At 38.9% G+C, this 17,137-nt stretch overlaps 1 protein-coding gene across 1 annotated transcript; it reads left to right on the forward strand.

Moving 5' to 3' along the window:
• The first annotated feature begins 209 nt into the window (after positions 1–209).
• Positions 210–17,137, forward strand: RPS6KB1 (ribosomal protein S6 kinase B1). The gene is made up of 15 exons (XM_054847201.1): positions 210–433; positions 3,844–3,893; positions 4,969–5,089; positions 5,453–5,521; positions 5,927–6,074; positions 6,739–6,796; positions 7,766–7,866; positions 8,770–8,860; positions 9,063–9,153; positions 9,456–9,563; positions 9,860–9,922; positions 10,732–10,809; positions 12,440–12,547; positions 13,141–13,253; positions 13,822–17,137. Exons 1-15 carry the CDS (start codon positions 362–364, stop codon positions 14,057–14,059), a joined length of 1,509 nt encoding a protein of 502 aa, XP_054703176.1. The 5' UTR covers positions 210–361; the 3' UTR covers positions 14,060–17,137.

Below are 17,137 nucleotides of genomic sequence, written 5' to 3' on the forward strand. Positions count from 1 at the left end.
GCTTCACAAACGGTTATGCGCATGCTCCGTCCTAGCGGCTTCGCTATGCCCTCTGCGCACGCTCTGTGCCAGCAGCAAGGCAGGCGGGCGCGCACTGCGCACGCTCAGACTCAGCCCCACGCCCGTCCGCCCCGCAGTGTCCTCGCCGCGCATGCTCAGTACGGCCCCGGCCAATGCCGGAAGGGTTCGTGCGCCTGCGCGACGCCCGGAGTCGGGGCGGAGGCGCAGGCGCGCTGAGGCCGGGCGGCCGGTGATGGCGTCCGTGGCGGAGTTAGGGGGTGCGGGCCCATGAGGCGGCCCAGGCCCCGTGCTCCCAGCACAGCCAGGAAGGGGCGGCGGCGCCGCGGCTTACACCCGCGCCATGGCGGGCGTGTTCGACATCGATCTGGACCAGCCTGAGGACGCGGGTTCGGACGAGGAGCTGGAGGAGGGGGTGAGAGGGGGGAACCCGAGCCGGCGCGGCGCGGGGAGGGAGCGGGAGGCCGCAGCGGGGAGCAGCGCCAGGGGCAGGCCCGAGGGGAGGGAGCGGGAGGCGGCCCGCGGGCCCGCGCCGGGGGGCATCCCGCCGGCGCCCGGCCTGGCAGGGGACGCTGCGGAGGTGGGCAGGGGCCGCGGTTGCGGCGGGGCGGGAGCCGGGCGAGGCGGAGCGCGGCGGCGGCCGCCGCCCTGGCCCCGCGCAGGTGAGGCGGCCCGGACCGCGCCCTGCCCGGCGAGAGAGCCCGTCCGCGACAGTTGTGCCGGGGGAGGCAGCGCTGCGGCGGCGGCGGGCTCCGCGCTCGGCCCGGCCTCGTAGCGCCCGGGAGGCGGCCGGGGAGTTACGATCCGCGCGAAGGAAGCGGCGTCGCGCCCTCGGCCCGGAGCGGGTTTTGGGCAGCTGGCGAGCGGGGCTTTTCCGCCCAGGGCGGCCGGCGGTTGCGCTCCGGCGGGGGTGGCTGGGGGGGGGCTGCGCCAAACTTGCGGGAGCTTTTTCCCTTGGAAGTTTTGCGTTGGATTTCGTAGCACAAGTGCCGCAGCGGGGTGGGTTTTCTTTTTTTTTTTTTTTTTCCCCCCCCCCCCCCCCCTTGTCACATGTTTTAATGTCAGTGCAGAAATGGTAATCTTTCTGGAACTGTATGAAGTTGCTCTAGCGCCAAAATTAAAAGCAAAGCTTAAAAATGCTGCGTTAGACGTCTGTATGGATCAACGTGCATCTCCATCTCATGCTTTCATAAACGGTTCACCTTGTAATCTGTAGTTTGTCATTTTGTAATGGTCATATAGATTCTGTTAAGGCTTTGGAGGCGGTTTATTACAAGATCTCTGTTTATATTTTTCTAGTGCAATTGTTGGTTTTTTATATTGTTTTGTATATTAAACATTTGCTATTGCTTAAACTGCTACTGCATTTATTTTTTGCTATTTGAATACTAATGACATTCTTTGAGATAACCAGATACTCTGTATCACAGTTGGAATGCCCACACTGCATATAAACTGTAGAGACATTGTTTGACAGCTGAAGGCTTGAACGCTTCTCAACCTGCAGGAAAAAGCACCGTCTGTCATCTCAACAATCAATAAAGTACTTGGCTTAAAAAAATGTCGCTTGCATCACACTGTTAATGTTGCCAAGAACAGGTTCTGAGGGGGGTGGCAAGAAAGTTGAATTTGTTCTTTCTCATGTTCCAATAATTTGGTCTCAGGGAACAATTTAAAAATTCATTCGTTATTGTGGATTTAAAAAAATTGCTATGACTGAAATTTTTATGGCACAACTGTGGACATGAGTGCGCATTGACGACCTAATTTGGTTCTCAGGAGCCTTTTGGAGGGTGAGAATGGACTTGAAGTTAAAATAGAAGTGAAAAGCAGGGAGTATAAGAGCAGGAAAGAAGGGGAAGCGTCAGGAACGTGTAAGGGGAAAAAAGTTTCATGGAAAATTATCTCTGTAGGTGTTGTGCATGTCTTACAAGGATCAGGAGGACACTGCAGCCAGAGCAGTTGAGATCATTAAACTGCAAGTGAGCAAGGTGTGAAGTCTGGACCATCTTGTGTAATCTCTGTGGTGCTGGTCCCTGAAAGCTGTAAGCTTTGGTTGTAGCAAGAACAGATCAGCTGTCGCTTTGAATAGGCACAGTCATTCTAGAAAATCTGAAGAACTGTTTAAATGGAGAGTTTACTCATAAGCCATATGGTTGTTTGCATTAATTATTATGGTGAAAAAACCAGCCTTAATTTTTGTGTTTGTAATAAAGGAAACATTAAGCATAGGCTGAAGGACTGCTAGCTTTCCAGCCAGAACACCATTGCATTTCTTGGTTTTGCAAAATGAGAGGAAAACCTGAAAATAGTGGAATGGTATTTAAAGTGAATTTTGTTCAAGTTAATACTGAAAATGAAAACCATAGTTCACAGGGGCAGGAGAAGCATGTGTAAACTTTGCCAGAACCATGGGGTAACTTGAGGAGTTGTTCTAGGAACATGATGGGTGTTTATTGTCCCTGTTTGTTGAATTTTTTTTTTAATTTGTTTGTTGGCACCTAATGGTAGGGTCAAGGGCAGTTTTAGTGGGTTTTATTGTGAAACAGATGTCAATAAGCTGTATTTCTCTAATAAATGTTATCAAGAGGACAGGAGCTGGAAACAAACTTGAACTTTTGGACTCCGTAATTGCTTGTGGTGCTAGTAGGTGGAACCAGGCGTTAAATTCCCCTCTAGATCACCCACCAAAATAAAGCAACCTCTGTAAACTTTAATGTTTAAATGGTTTGGAAGCTGTTGAAAGTTTCTGATTTTCTTTGGTTAGCGTTTTCACTTACATAATATTTTACAGTGCACTCCTTGGCTTGGTCTGCTTTTTGCAGATCTCAGTGGTGTGTTGTTTGTTTCTTTTTTTCCTTCTGGTTCTCAGAGTTTCACACGTCACTCAATATATCAGTATTCAGTCTGTAGATTCCAGGCTGTTTCTCATTAACTTGCAGTTGTTATTTTATGCACGTTTTTAAAAATAAAAATGTTAAGGTGTAGTCTAAAGCTCATGAGAAGCTTATCCATTAAGTTCTATTTGTATTCATTCCAGCTGTCTGCTTGGTTTGCACTTCTTTTGCCATGTAGAGCCACAATTATAGGGAAGTATTATCTTGCATAAAGGATCAAGTTGAAAATTCGTTGAATAAAATATCTCTTCAAAATTGACCTACATTCTTTAATGGTGATTAGTTCTGATGTTGAAGTGCTTGAACCTTCTTTAGTAATATTTGCATGCATTAATCTATCTGAATGATTATTGGTCAGAAAAGGTATTTAACATCAGAGTGAAGCTTAATTCTTTCACTGCTATTGGGATTTGATTATTACCAATATAAAATAATAAAACCTTCTCAGTAGATTATGTGTTTCTAGTGCATATGAATCCCAGTTCATCTATTCACATAATCTTTACTATTGTTCTAATTTGCATAGTACTGTAATAGGATTTTAAAATTTGTATACAGAGCAACTATAAAGAAAAATGCAGTACCTTAACATTTTTCAAATTTACCTGGGGGTGTGTGAAATTGTTACCTCTAATATTTAAGTGATTGAGTAACAACGCAGTCAGGTAAAACAGTGGTTCCCTGTGTCACTGTTTGAGGTATGTGGAAGTATTGCAAATCTTGCACAGAATTTTGTAGATTTCTTATCTTCTGCTGATAATTTATTATTCCTGACATTTAAACTTGTTTAATTATATAAATTATATATAGAATTATTTCATATATATATAATTTAAGAAGTTGTAAAACACATCAGTGCCTTTATTTTTAACGCTGCTTTTTTTTCTTTTGTTATAATTAATCTTCCTTTTACCCCTCCCATCCCCAGGGTCAGTTAAGTGAGAGCATGGACCATGGAGGAGTTGGCCAATATGACCTGTAAGTTGCTGCTAGAAAATGTTCTGTATCATTCATGCCAACTACATATAACTTCTAATTTTGTTACATTGTTAAGTTAAATAGAAAATTTTGTCATTCTTGTTCAGTTTTGAGTTGTTTCTAGTTGTTTCAGTATTTCTTCACGTTAAAATTTGTGAATTGTATCTTGAAATAAAATAATAATAATAAAAAAAATTCTGGCGAAACTTGCTGTTTGTCTTTTAATCCTTGTTTCTCCTAAGATATCTCTTGTACTTGAATAATATTTCTAATACGAATATAATGCACTGTCTGCAGAACATAGTATGTTCTGTTCATTTTACAAAGGCTCCAGTTGCAGATCTGCATAGCAGTCTGAAGCAGATGAGAATTCAGAAGTTCTGATTTGACGTTCAGGAGACAGCTACCTTTAGCGTTACTGCATTTATAGACTTCCAGATTGTTTCAGCATACTGTGTTGTGAGAAGAAAGACAGTGATAGTTAAAACAGTTCAGTTACATTTACTTTAGCAGGATCAATCTGTTGGTCTTTTGCAGAACTGTAGCATAATTTATAGAAGCATCATTAAATTATGGATCAGTCTTTTGTGGCATGTTCAGAGTTGTGAGACTTTTTTTGTACAGCTTTTTCTGCAAGGTATTGGTGTTATAGAAGTCTTACCATGACTGTTGGGGCTGCTGAATGTGATCTGAAACTTAAACACACCTTATAGCCTTGCCTTTCCTTGAGGTCTTGTAGGAATAGCTAAGTCAGTTTGAGGCTTTGGTCTTTTAAACTTAATTCTGGTGCAATACAGAGATTTATTATGTATTAAAATGAAGGAGTCTGAAGGAAATCTTGATACTATAAATCCCCAAAATTTGCGGGTAATCTTTTCTGTGCAAGTTGCAGCTTACTGCTTTGCACATGCCTAAATAAAATTTCTGACACAGAGAATTCTCCAAATCTCCAAAGCAGTCATTCGGTTATGTCAGATAAAGTGTATGCTTTTCAGAAAGAAATATGCTTACTTACTTTCATTTGATCGTTTTTGAGTATCAGGTAGTCTTATATTCTTGTTTCGGTTTTATCCAGTGTCATGGAACATTGTGAAAAATTTGAGATTTCAGAGACTAGTGTAAACAGAGGTCCAGAAAAGATCCGACCAGAGTGCTTTGAGTTACTACGCGTGCTTGGCAAAGGTGGCTATGGAAAGGTAAGGAACTCTCTTCTACAGAAGTAAATCCATTACGCCAAAGGCAGTTAAAGTGCTCGCTTGCTGCCTTTGGCAAGGTCTAATCTTCCCATCCTGTTTTCTGAAAAGTTCATTCTACCAGAAGGTAACCTCAGGGCTGCCAAGGTTGGTGTAGTGGGAGCAAGGTCACTGGCAGAGCCTCACCAGCTGGTGGCAGCAGAAAATGTCCTAAACTGGTTCTGGTTCAAATCAGTAGCTCTTCTCCCACAGGTAGTGTTGCAGTTTGTGGATGATCTCATCTCTCTTTCACAAAACTTTGTTGTTTAATTTATGACGGCTAATGCGGTCGTAATATGTGATTGCTTTTGTGTTGGTGTTGTATAGGTGTTTCAAGTACGAAAAGTTACTGGAGCAAACACCGGGAAAATATTTGCCATGAAAGTTCTTAAAAAGGTAACCTGAATGTTCACATTTCATTACTATCTGAATCTAAAAAAAAAAAATAAAATTTATCCCTCCATTTAGCTGTTACAATTATCTAATTATTTCATATACCTAAAAATAAACTTTGTCAGTTTACAGTTGTTATCCAAGTACAGTTGGAAGTAGAATTAAACTTTAAATTGTTCTGTGTAGTTAGTAGCTAGTTTAAATAGGTCAGGAGGTCCCTTCCGGCTTAAATTATTGTGTACTTCTATGAAATAAATAAAGACTTCCATAAGAAACCTCTCATGTTATGTATATATTGTGGTGAAATTTTCTTCTTTTGTTATGTTGCTGAGTCATACGTAGTGCTGTGATGAATGTGTCTGCCTTGTTTAGCATGTTCTTGTGCTCACATATCTCTGCTTTTTGTAGGCAATGATCGTAAGGAATGCAAAGGATACAGCTCATACAAAAGCAGAGCGGAATATACTGGAGGAAGTAAAACATCCCTTCATCGTAGATTTAATTTATGCCTTTCAGACTGGTGGAAAACTCTACCTCATCCTTGAGTATCTCAGTGGTCAGTATATGAAATTTTGTTACCTGCTTCTTCGTAGCTCACGTAATCAAGAATTTGAGTTTCTTACTTTACTTATAAAAGGCCAGCTAACTATTGGCACGGTGTCTTAAAAATGTACAATAGATTAGTATTAAAAATACCTAGAATAACACAAATAAACCTTCTAATTCAATGCAATAAAGATGAATGAAACATAAAATAGTTAGCTTTCATGACAGCACAAGAGAGGAGGGGTTTTAATACCTTTTCTTCCATCAGGCTTGGGATTCCTGTATGTTACACTTAGATTCTATGCAGTCATACGGAGTACCTGACGTTTTAGTCTTTGCAGGTTCTTTGTGAAACATGGAAGCGTTATCTTTATTTCACAGATGGGGAAACAGATTAGAAACAATTCGCTCAAGCTATAACAATAGAAAATACAGGGACAGAAATGCTGTTGGTTTTTTTCAGCAGGCTCTTTTGATTTTTTTTCTTTTGCATTTCTTTAGGTTGCTAGAATTCTGAGAATAACAGAATAGTAAGTTCTCAGTTGTTCATTGTGAAACAACTTTTTGTAGAGCAGGACAGAATACCTGTTGCTCATAGTTTTTCTAGAAAATAGACTTTTGACTGACTAAAAATGATACTTTAATAGTGTATAATCTCATTTTTCTCATGACAGGAGGAGAACTATTTATGCAGTTAGAGAGAGAAGGGATATTTATGGAAGACACAGCTTGGTAAGTGAAACGATTTTGGTAAATTGATAGTTTGGGGGGTTTTATCGAGTGCTTAAACTGTATACTCTGACTTGAAAAACTATATATAACTACTGATTCGTTTTCATAGTCTAAGGAGCAGTTAACTGGATTTTGGGAAGATGTTTGTGTTCCGTACTTACCAGTTGTGCTGGTGTAACTCCAGTCGTACTACAGAAGCGGGTCCATTGCTGGTTGCTGAGTGAGGCTGTATTCCATAGGGTTGTGGTAAAGGAGGTGTTTGGGGTGTTGGAGAAAAGACTTGCTGTAAATGTAATTATTTTTCTTTTTTTTTTCCTTCATCCACACACAATTTTACCAGCCAGTTACAGCATTTCCAAGTCACTGTAATGGCTGGATTCTAACAAATAGATGTGTGAAGTGATACAGGTAATTATTCTACTGAAGGAGAAAAAGCCTTTTGAGTAGCGATATTTTATATAAAACAAATTGAAGTTATCCCTTATTGATTAGGCTTCACACAACTGGATACAGTTGTATCTTCCCACAGTGCCTGCTGATAATGCCTTAGAAGGGCTTTGATGTACCTATGGGGCTGTAATCCTGTCCTGCAGATAGACTCTGGCTGCTGCCGGTTACCTTCTTAGCTTCATTTTTTTTTCCTTCAGCTTTGCCATCTAGATGTGGTAATACAGATTGAAGCATATTTTAACCAGTAACTGGTAGATTCAGATTTCTCCAAATATATTCATGACAAGATAGCTGCTGCACAGATAAACCTAATGCTAATGGCATGATTTTGTAGTTCATCTTGGAGTCTGTATGCCTTTTGGCAAACCAACTTCAAAGGCATCGTTTCTGTCATTTATTCTCTCGTACGCTTCTAATGATACTTTCAAGGAACCATTGCTATGTACATAATACTCTTAGTGCTTAAGATGCTTTGCATGATTGAATATGTCTAACTGTGTGGCATATGTTTCCTTTCAGCTTTTACTTGGCAGAAATCTCAATGGCACTGGGGCACTTGCATCAAAAAGGAATCATCTATCGTGATCTGAAGCCAGAAAATATCATGCTTAATCATCAAGGTAGAAATCCAGTGACAGTTATGCTGCCAGTCATTTGAAAACAATTCTTCAAAGGTCACAACACTTCGCTCTTACGTGGATTTCCTTAGAACAATGGCATGTTCATTATCGCTCTTGGTATAACTGAGGAATTGCCAAAGCTAATTGCTTGTCCTTAAACATGGCTTCTTCAGCTTTAGTAGGCCCCAGCGAGCTCCAAGCTTCATGTCTATAGCAACAGGCATTTTTTGAATGGTTGACTCGCTATTTATGCAGCTCTGAAATATTTCTTCTACTGGGTCATTGTACATAAAGATCTGTGTCTTCAGTGTAGCATCAGTGACATTTTAGTAATGGGGATGACTGAAGATGTTAGTTAGGAAAGGCAGTTTAGGTAGGATGCCAAATCTTCCGTAGCTGAAATGACTTACCTAGCTGTTACGTTGACTATGTGACACTGATTAGTCTGGCAGTCTGTACCATCCAGTATTTTCATGTTACCTTAAACAACTTATTTACTTAGTCTCAGTCTTTGTACTGAATTATTCAGGGCACTTTACAATTTGTTGAAGGTTGTTCTCTAAACTTTGAAGCAAGCAGTAAAATTAAATAGCCTACTTTCTTACCTGAATGATGCCCTACAATCTTTTATGTTTAAATACATTTGTCTGAATAAGTTTTGGTAGTTTGTCTTGTTTCTGTTCACCAAGTGGCAACACTTTCTTATGCAGGTAGAACACGGAGGTTTTATCTGTGATTACCTCATTCTGTTTTATAGCTTTATTGCTTTGTCAGACCACTGAAGAGATCTGGAAGTAGTTCGGAGTTATTACATATCCATGTTAAAAATTCCTATTTTTTAAATGTTACTTATACAAATGTCAGAATTCTGGCAAGTCTTAAATTTTATATATTTAATTTCAGGTCATGTAAAATTGACTGACTTCGGATTATGTAAAGAATCTATTCACGATGGAACAGTCACACACACGTTCTGTGGAACAATTGAATACATGTGAGCTGCATGATGAAATAGAAAAGTATTACTCTGGTGTGGGGGTAATGGCTACATTTTGCCTTTTTTAACTGATGGTTCATATGTTCAGTCACTTGCAGAAATTTTACTTGGTAAATGTGGTTTCGTTTGAAAAGTAGTAGTCAGAATTAGTATTAAGCTTGTTAAAATACTTCCATATTTTCAATTTTTCTGATTATAGGGCCCCTGAAATCTTGATGAGGAGTGGGCATAATCGCGCTGTGGACTGGTGGAGTTTGGGGGCATTAATGTATGACATGCTGACTGGAGCAGTAGGTGCACAGTTATAATTGCATGTATTTCTCTTCATAGCTTATGTAGTATTCTAATTCAGATGCATGTATAAATACATATATATTTGTATATATACAAACCGTGACTAAGAAATATAACTAAAATACAGCTACACTTATGTTGACTACAGTCATGAGCTGCTCTCATCCAAACAGTTATTTGCAAGTCCCATTTGCAGTAATTTTATCTGCTTTATAAATTACTGAAGTGAGTTCTGTGTACACAAGTAAGAGACCTGAACAAGTCCTGTTTTTCCTCCCATTACAATGGTGCTTTCTAGCCTCCTTTCACTGGGGAGAACAGAAAGAAAACAATTGACAAGATTCTCAAGTGTAAACTCAACTTGCCTCCCTACCTCACACAAGAAGCCAGAGATCTGCTTAAAAAGGTAGAATTTTAATGAATGTCAGTACTACACGTGCATGTAGAAAATAGAAATATAATGATACCAGTATGGCTATTCAGTCCAAGCCTGTTTTATTACTAAATAAATCGGTCTTGTTTTGTGTGGTACAGAAAGTGATTTTCCTTGGAAATGCAATTGTTTTCTGATGAATGCAGATTTTTCTGATTGTTCTTGTTCATTCTGCATGGTATTCATTCAAATGATGATTCATGTCAGAACTAGTCTAGTTATAATGGTATAACTAATTTTTCTTTTTTTGGATGTTATTTCTCCTTAAGCTGCTAAAAAGAAATGCTGCCTCACGTCTAGGAGCTGGTCCTGGAGATGCTGGAGAAGTTCAGGTAACATTTGCTTAACTCAGAAATTCTTAAATTACCTCACTGAAAATAAAACAGCTTTGAGGGTACATCAAGGAAGTAGAGTTTGTCTGTCTTGAGCAAAAAGGCAGCCACACGTGACAACTGATGAAAATGTGAATGCTTAAAGCTTAACGAAAGCAGCTGTCTACCTATTTGATAATTTGAGATTTGGAAAATAACTCATTCTTTAGCTCTGTCTTCCAGAAGTTGCACATGCTAATTGTACCATCAGCCACCTAAGAGCAATGATACTCTTAGCAGTCTGACGAAAAACCTATTAGCCCTTGCATTTAGTGCAGCTCTTTCAAGGGAAGAGCGTTGTTAGTTTGCATTCAATGCTGCGCAGTTAAAAGTTAAGGCAGAGGCCTAGTTCCTGTTGCTTCTAGCTTGACTTTTTTTGTGGTGAGATTAACAACGTACTAGAGAGTCCTTCTTATGTCACAGTTCTGATAATTTGTCATTAATACAGTGTTTAGACATTTTTAGATACCTAGCTTTTAAATTTGAAAGACATAGAGGTATTTTGCATGTCAACTGACTTTTTCTAATACTTTCAAAGAAAACACAATAGGGACATATGTTGTCCGCCTTGGAGGTATGGTATCTATTTTCAGCTCTTCATCTACTCTGATGTAGTGCTGCAGAATACATTACACCAGACCCATGTGTGATTTTGGAAAGAAAGACACTGCAGAGAGTGTCTGAAAAGAACACGCTTATTAATTCCTAAATTTCTGTGATTTATACCTAGAAAGTGGATTATGACTCTGTGCTGTTGCTAACTCTTGTAGGCTCACCCGTTCTTCAGACACATTAACTGGGATGAGCTGTTGGCACGAAAGGTGGAACCTCCTTTTAAACCCTTATTGGTATGTACCCAGAACGTTGTGAGATATTCCTTGTACGCCTTTAGGAAAGTTCTTAAACAATGTGGAATTTAAAACTTAAAAAAGTTCATTCTTACAAACTGGAGTGCCGTTGATTTCTGGTGTTTTAAATAGTTAAATGCATCAACTGAGTTTACTGGTTCTCAGATTCGCTGTTGTCAAATTAAAGAGAGAAGCTACCTGATGCAGATTTTTTTTCCCTGAGAACTGATGCTCTATCAACATTTTAAAGAAAACCCTCTTTATGTCTCCACACAGTATGAAATACTGGCTGTCATGAGTGTGCTGTTCTGTCTTATTAGTCTGTGGTCATGGTAGTCATCCGTCACTGGAATAGGATCTTGTTTTTTTTATGTGAGAAGGGGGGAAAAAATCAGCTAAGAGCTAATTTATCCTACTGTTCGGTCTCCTGGAGGAAGAAGGTTCTGCTTCAGTTTTAATTCCTCCTGCTTCTAATCTGTAGGTTAAACAGACTTGCAAGTGCAGGTATCTCTGAATTTCTGCTTCTAAACATTATACAGTAAGTCAGTACTTAGCTGAAACTAAGATGATAAATAGTTGCTAAGCAAAAGTAAATGAAGTCACCTAATTATGCATTTTGTATGTTTGCTTATTAATATTTACAATGCATCTCGTGCATTATAGGCAGTAATTAAAGTTTACCTCAAACCAGTGATGTGATGAATAAGCCGCTATTATCCTACCTTATACTTTGATGGTGTGAGGCATCCATCTTTTTTTCCCTCTGGGTACAATTAGCTACAGCAGCAATGGGTACTGTCGCCCCAATAGTTCCTCACTACTAAAAATCTCACTTTAAACTGACTTAGGCATCACTGACGTTGAACATACTACAGCATGGGGACTCCAGACTTTTTTTCCCCCTCAACCTTTTGAATGAAATTCAGAATGACCCAAGGCTGATATTTCCAAATGAATTATCTGAAGATAGTTTTGGGTTTTTCTGTTACTAGCAAATTTTATGGAAGTTACTTGTACAAACCAGATGGCTTTTGAAAATGTGCTTCCATGGTTGCCATGAAGGCCCGCACAAATGAATAGATACTGCCTTTTCAGTTACACCTACGAATGAGGGAAGGGATCTTGGAATTAAGTCTGCTGCTCTTTGACTGAATTAAACAATATTTTTCATAGTCATTTATTCCAGAGTTGTCATCTATCCCTCACAATAGAAACCCTTCTGTATCTGCAAAAATAGGATGAAATTACCTGGAGAGACTTCCAAAAACTAATAGTTGCAACTGTTCTATACTGGTTGTGACGAGGGCTAAACTTGCAAGAAACTGGCGTTGTATTTCTAAAAGTTTTTGTTTGTAATTTGAGATTTTTTTTAAAGGCATCTTTTTAATTTGTGTTCCTTTTTGATCCATAATTTTTGCCCCTCCCCCTTGCCTTTATTTCTCAGTGTCAGTGCCCATAGTGACCTCCCACTGGCAGCGACAGGATTCCGACACCACTCCAGGGTTTTACTACAGCAGAGCTCTGCCAAAAACCTATGGAATGAACTCCATCCAGAGGCTACACTCATCACCGCTAAGCCATTTGGTTGATATCTGTAATATAAACCCTTAACCATTTTGTTTTTGCAAAGCAATCTGAAGAGGATGTGAGCCAGTTTGATTCAAAGTTTACACGTCAGACACCTGTTGATAGCCCAGATGACTCTACTCTCAGTGAAAGTGCCAACCAGGTCTTTCTGGTAAGTGAGCCAGGGACGAGTGCGTAATGACTGCGGAGAGGTACGTTGTGTTAATTGGAGACAGTAGGGCATTTCAGGCAAAGTACTTCTATTGAATCTTAACACCTGATGCTTGGAGCAAACTCTCATAGTTTTAAACACACATTCTGCGACAGGTTTGAAATGTTTAAAGGCTTTGAAAATAATTATTTTGATTATTGCTGACGTTTTCTTTATATAGATAAACCAGCCAACAAATGTTGCTTGCTTTCTGAAATGTCAGCATTCTAATTTGTAGTTGCATTATGAACCCTGGACATGTGATTGCTTTCACAGTCATGCAGAGAGAATAATGTCCATTCTATAGATTAAAATGAATTAAATTGAGCATGCCTGTGGGAATCTGTGATCTGAGTAGAAATAGCTGGGGTGTGCAGGCACTTGGGTGAGGAACTCCCAAAAGTCCTGCCATTAGCTTCAGGAAGTTCATTTGTCTACATTTACTCTCCTTTTTATAATTTTCATTTACTATTTGATGCTAATCATAACTGCACAAGTGCTCATAAATGTAAATCTTGCCTATAAGTTACAGCACATTCATTCCTGTTTTGCAGGGTTTTACCTATGTGGCTCCATCTGTACTTGAAAGCGTAAAAGAGAAATTTTCTTTTGAACCAAAAATTCGATCACCTCGCAGAGTCATAGGTAGCCCTAGGACACCAGTCAGGTATCTCTTTTTTTTTTTTTCCCCCCCTCCTTTCTTTGTAATATGCTTTTTGGCAAGTAGTTGAAATAGATCTGCACTAGAAATAAAACCCGCAGCCTTTCTTCTCAGTAAGCCCATCACTTCCATTAGAGGTACAGCACCGATCCTATTTCACAAACCACATGATTAGAGACAAATCTATGGTGTTTGGCAGCACAAGGAGTACTAATTTGTGTGCCGTTCAACACTGATACAGCCTCACAGTCTGGTGACTTTGGTACACTGTTCCTCTAGAACTGTTTCAGAACATCCTAAGTACTTATGTGCCGCTAAAGATTCATGGTAGTACAGAAAATTCCTTCTGCAATCATCTAGAAATATATCCTCACTACTCAAATGAGAGAATTTTACTTTATAAGAGACCATGGTAGAAGCTAGACATGGAAACTTTCTCAAACTTCTGGAAGTGGAAGGAAGAATTATAAATGCTTCTCAATAGGCATTTGAGTTCAGCTTCCTGCAGAGTAAAGGACATACCTTGGTGCTGTGTATATCTTCATCTCTGATTTTTATATTTCTTGTTTTAAAGCCCTGTAAAGTTTTCCCCTGGGGAATTCTGGGGAAGAGGTGCTTCTGCCAGCGCATCAAATACTCAGACACCTGTGGAATATCCAATGGAGACAAGCGGAATAGAGCAAATGGATGTGACAGTCTGTGGAGAGGCCTCAGCACCACTTCCAATCCGGCAACCAAACTCTGGGCCATATAAAAAACAAGCTTTTCCCATGATTTCCAAACGACCAGAGCACTTGCGCATGAATCTATGACAACACAATTTTTTTAAGCCTTTGAAGGTGGAAAACAAAGAACGGACATAAGCCCCCTTGAAGTTGAAATACGAGGGCTTGTATGGTTTACTTTTAAAAAGTGACAGTATCAAAGAGTCAGTCATTGCACAGAGCGACTTGGAAAGCAAAGAAAAACGGATTTTTTTTTTTCTGTCAATCAATGGTGCATAAAAAACTTTAGAAAATGGTATTGCAGAACTCTAGGCACATCATCTAATTGATTCTCAGTGACATCTTCTCACCTTATCAAGGATTTTTCAGCTTGATAGCTTGAAACTGACAGTATTAAGGGTCAGGATGTTGCTTCAGAATCACTGGTCTAGTCGTGAATGTGTCAAGGAGGGTTAGCCCTTTCACTAGGCAACGTATGAAATGCCTATATGCTTGCGTCTGAGGAATAATTAGCATGCAAGCTTGATTAAGCTGTTTCCTACAATGGGGTGGAATCAAAGATGAAAGATAAAATTAATTGGTATTTCACATTCGAAACATGAGTTTTTTATATATATAAAAATATATATTTTTCAAATAGATTTTTTGATTCAGCTCATTATGGAAAGTATCCCAAAATTAAAAATGCAAAATAATTGGTTGCTGTGAAGAAAGTAAAGGCTCTAGTTCTGATTCTTCTCCTCATGAAACAACAAATCAATAAGCAAATCACTCTCGATTACCAGCTTGGCAATGTGGGGTGGGAGAGAACTGTTTCACTTGCTTACCCAGCTGAAATACCTGTTCCTGCAAAGACAAACGGATCTAATCAAATGGCAATGCTGCTATGTTCTCGGCTTAACTGGAAGCCATGGGCTCACGTACACGTCCTGCTTATTTCATCCTTGTCCTCAGCAGACATTTCACTGGGAAATATCACTTTTGTACACGCTAGTCCTTAGATGGAGACAGCTGAATATGGTCAGATTCTTACCCATATAAAAGATCAGAAAAAAGCGCATCAGAATAAAAGGTCAGTAGAAACACATAGGAAACACCACAGGAAACAGATATAAATTCCACGTAGTATAAGGAAATAAACTTTTTTCTAACCAGTGGGTAAGAATCTGAGGATTTTTTTTTTTAAATAAGATTTTGCTTATGGGAATTCCCTGCCATTATACATTTCTAAATTTCTCAACATTATTTTCTATGCTGGGGCAATAAATTTGCTGATTGTATGAGAAAAGTGTTAAATGGCCTTTCAGTGAATGTCTTCCACAGTGGGTCAGAACTTTAGCAACTTAATTTAGGAAACATGTTCTAAGGACACTATTTATGTTTTTGAAATTGTCACAATCTGTAGAAACGACTTACAGGTACAAAGAATAAAATAAAGGTAACTTTACCTTACTTAAATACTTCCTGCCTTAAAGAAAGCATTTCCATGAACATAGCTGGTGAAAGGGTTAATATCTGCAGAGCTTTACACTAGTTAGAGTGTGTATGGTGTGTGCGTGTGTGTGTGTATATGATCATGCAACTGCATACAAGTCCTGTCACTTTTTGCCTGCCACACGTTGCATTATCTTTAGTCAAACTGTGCAAAGTCTACTTCTAGTGTTTCACAACAGTAGGGATTTTTTTATAGATTCTGCTTACTCTGTGTATACTGAATCTCTTTGAGCCATAGGATCCAAGCCATAAAACTCTAAGCATGTTGAATCCAATCAGAGTGTTGTTTTCTAACATTTGCAAGTCAGAAGGATTCATGGATATCTTGTTGATAGTAACAAAGAACCAACAAAAAAGATGGTTATGATTGAGCAAAAATTAGTATTTTTTTCTTCCTGATAAGCCTTTTGTTGGATTTCTTTTTTTTAAGATTTATAAGGAAAATCAAGTTATCTTCTAGTGACATAAATTGTATGGGAAGATTGCCGTTTTTCAGTTGGTATTAAACCTACTGGTGGCATGTTTGTGAAACTGAAATCAGAGTGCTCATGTGTGTTTGTATTATGCATATTTGCAAACACACAACACTTCAATCAGTGCCTCTCTGTGCCACTTGTTAACATAGGTTTCCTAACATGTTTACTGAATATAAAGAAACTTAGTTTAAAAAAAACCCCACCATTTTTTTTGAGGCAGATCTCTCTTGGTCCCAGTTACAGCTAACAGTTGCTTTTCAGTTGGCTGGATATAATTGTCCAGTAGAATTGGTTTAATATGGCTGGCAAGAATGGCAAGAGTTGTTTGTCTGAGTTCACTGATTAATTACAGATACAATTAATGGCTTTTAAAATTAAATTTCATGTACTGTCCATGTTTCATCCCATAGATTATAAGTTTAATTCCCTACCATAACTGTGAAACTTCTGGAGTGTGACTCAGACAGCAAGCACACACTATGCAATATGGTTTATCCTGTATTTATTTGTAAAAATATCAGACATAGATCCTCTATATATATATAATAGTATCAAAATTACTAGTCGTGAACTAAGGGGAGTGGAGTTCTAGCTCCTGTCTGGCTATTTCAGATAAATGCAGAATGCATTGAATATTGGAGAGCTTAACAAGTGCTTTCTTTTGTTCATTTAAAAATGTCTTAAATTTTTCATTAGAGTATAGAATCTTATTTTTTTTATTTTGTACAAGCTGCGCTTTTTTAATTATAATCACTGAAAAATTCACTATAATTTGATTTTATAGGATTTTTGTAGCATTACAAAAATATAGTAAAACTGAGGTTAATACCTGTTGTGGCTAACCATATAAAAGTATTAAATCTTAAACTTGAACAAAAGTCATATTTTTTTTTACTAGATGTTAAATAGGGGAATATTTTGTTCTGCAGGTCATTATCACAAAAGGTTTATAGGTCAGCTGTGTTACCAGCAGTTTTTCTTTTCCCATTTGATGCAGAAACTATTCTGGTATAAGATATTCAGAATTTCATAATTTTTCTCTGTGGGAGTGATGCATACATTTGATGCCATTCGTGTACTAAATTGTAATTTTGGGAATGCTGGAATAATTCCTACCAAGACTGTCTTAATTGTGCCATCTGACATTTGAATGTCATCCTGGTATTAGCTCATAATAAAAGATAAAAATAAATGA

This window comes from Grus americana, chromosome 19 (genome assembly GCF_028858705.1).
Source record: "Grus americana isolate bGruAme1 chromosome 19, bGruAme1.mat, whole genome shotgun sequence".
NCBI classification, from domain to species: domain Eukaryota; kingdom Metazoa; phylum Chordata; class Aves; order Gruiformes; family Gruidae; genus Grus; species Grus americana.

Bases quoted from the DNA above. Each gene is read 5' to 3' on its own strand.
- RPS6KB1 (XM_054847201.1), top strand. From the start codon at position 362: ATGGCGGGCGTGTTCGACATCGATCTGGACCAGCCTGAGGACGCGGGT. The intron at 6,075-6,738 runs GTCAGTATATGA...TTCTCATGACAG, and splicing joins CATCCTTGAGTATCTCAGTG to GAGGAGAACTATTTATGCAG. The intron at 9,923-10,731 runs GTAACATTTGCT...TAACTCTTGTAG, and splicing joins GAGATGCTGGAGAAGTTCAG to GCTCACCCGTTCTTCAGACA.